Raw genomic sequence first — 1,276 nt, forward strand, 5'->3', positions numbered from 1 at the left:
ATATATATATATATATATATATATATATATATGTAGGCATCTAGGAGGAAAAAAATGATACAATCAGTAGCTTACCTCTTAGGCTTTCTCGGTGAAATGTCAACAGGGGGACCTGGTGGGGCCATATCCATGGGAAACATATCAACCCACAACTCGATTTTCCCCTGGAAGAAAAACAAAACAAAAACAATAACAGTCAATATAATTTTATTAATTTTTCTAATTATCAATTAGACGTAAGGTAGTCGAGTGGTACCATGTAACTGAGAAACAAGTGTCTCACCACACAACGACACCTGCCCCTACAGTAACAAAAAGAATCTCAATAAAAATTACCTGTTCGATTCCTGGTCTCTCTGGATTGTAAAGGGGACGTGTTTCAACATGTTCAGGCACAAGTTTACAACCAACTTTGGGAATTTCTTCCCAGTGGTTTAAGGCAGCCAATGCCAGATGTTCTTCAGTTGCATTCTTCACACCTGCAATGAGATCAAGACATATTTTCAATATATTAATCTTTCAGGTAAAATTTCTCTTTCATTTTCCTTTTGCTTATTTTCTTAAATACATCTACATAAAGGCATGTGGCTTAGTGGGTAGGATATTTGACTCATGATTGTAAGGTCATGAGTTCGATATATGGCGTTGCATTGCGACCTTGAGCAAGACACTTTATATCATCCCCAATTAGAAATAAGTGAAAGTTGGTGACAGGAAGAGCATCCAGTCGTAGAAAATCTGCTTCAACAAATTTCATCCAACCCATGCAAGCATGGAAAAGTGGATGTTAAAACCATGGTGAGGATTAAGTTCTAAGATGGTAAGATGGGATTCGAGTGACATTTAGCTGTTATTTCTAGCATGTTGGGAGACCTCCTCTCTCCTTTGCCATCGAAGTTCCTCTCATTGACTCAAGAACGAATACATTGATTGCAAATGGTTTACTCTCATCTGGCCTTGCCCACCAGCCTAGCCTGGAGTCTAAACAACAACAACAACGCCAATGATAGCAAAACCAATAACAAGTCTTAAAGAAATTTCATATTTAGCTGTAAGACATCTCGTGAAAGTTTTCCCTTCATCATTTTGACACTTTATTCAGTTGTCACAAATATTTGACATTAATCATATACATACATACATACATACATATATATATATATATATATATATATATATATATGATTAAAGTATGTGTATATATATGTATGTGTATATATATATGTATTTGTGTGTGTATGTATATATATATATATATACCGGAGTAAGCACATTT

General features: G+C 35.0%; 1 protein-coding gene across 4 annotated transcripts in view; it reads right to left on the minus strand.

Moving 5' to 3' along the window:
- Window positions 1-1,276, minus strand: part of LOC106870412 (otoferlin) — a 360,495-nt gene that overhangs the window by 114,032 nt on the left and 245,187 nt on the right. For all 4 annotated transcript variants that reach the window (XM_014916475.2, XM_014916474.2, XM_014916476.2 and 1 more), the window contains 2 exons: window positions 337-479; window positions 76-164 (listed from right to left, as the gene is read on the minus strand). In XM_014916475.2, coding sequence (XP_014771961.1) covers window positions 76-164; window positions 337-479 — 232 coding nt within the window. The remainder of the gene's footprint in view (window positions 1-75; window positions 165-336; window positions 480-1,276) is intronic.

The sequence above is a fragment of the Octopus bimaculoides genome, chromosome 23 (assembly GCF_001194135.2).
Source record: "Octopus bimaculoides isolate UCB-OBI-ISO-001 chromosome 23, ASM119413v2, whole genome shotgun sequence".
NCBI lineage: Eukaryota > Metazoa > Mollusca > Cephalopoda > Octopoda > Octopodidae > Octopus > Octopus bimaculoides.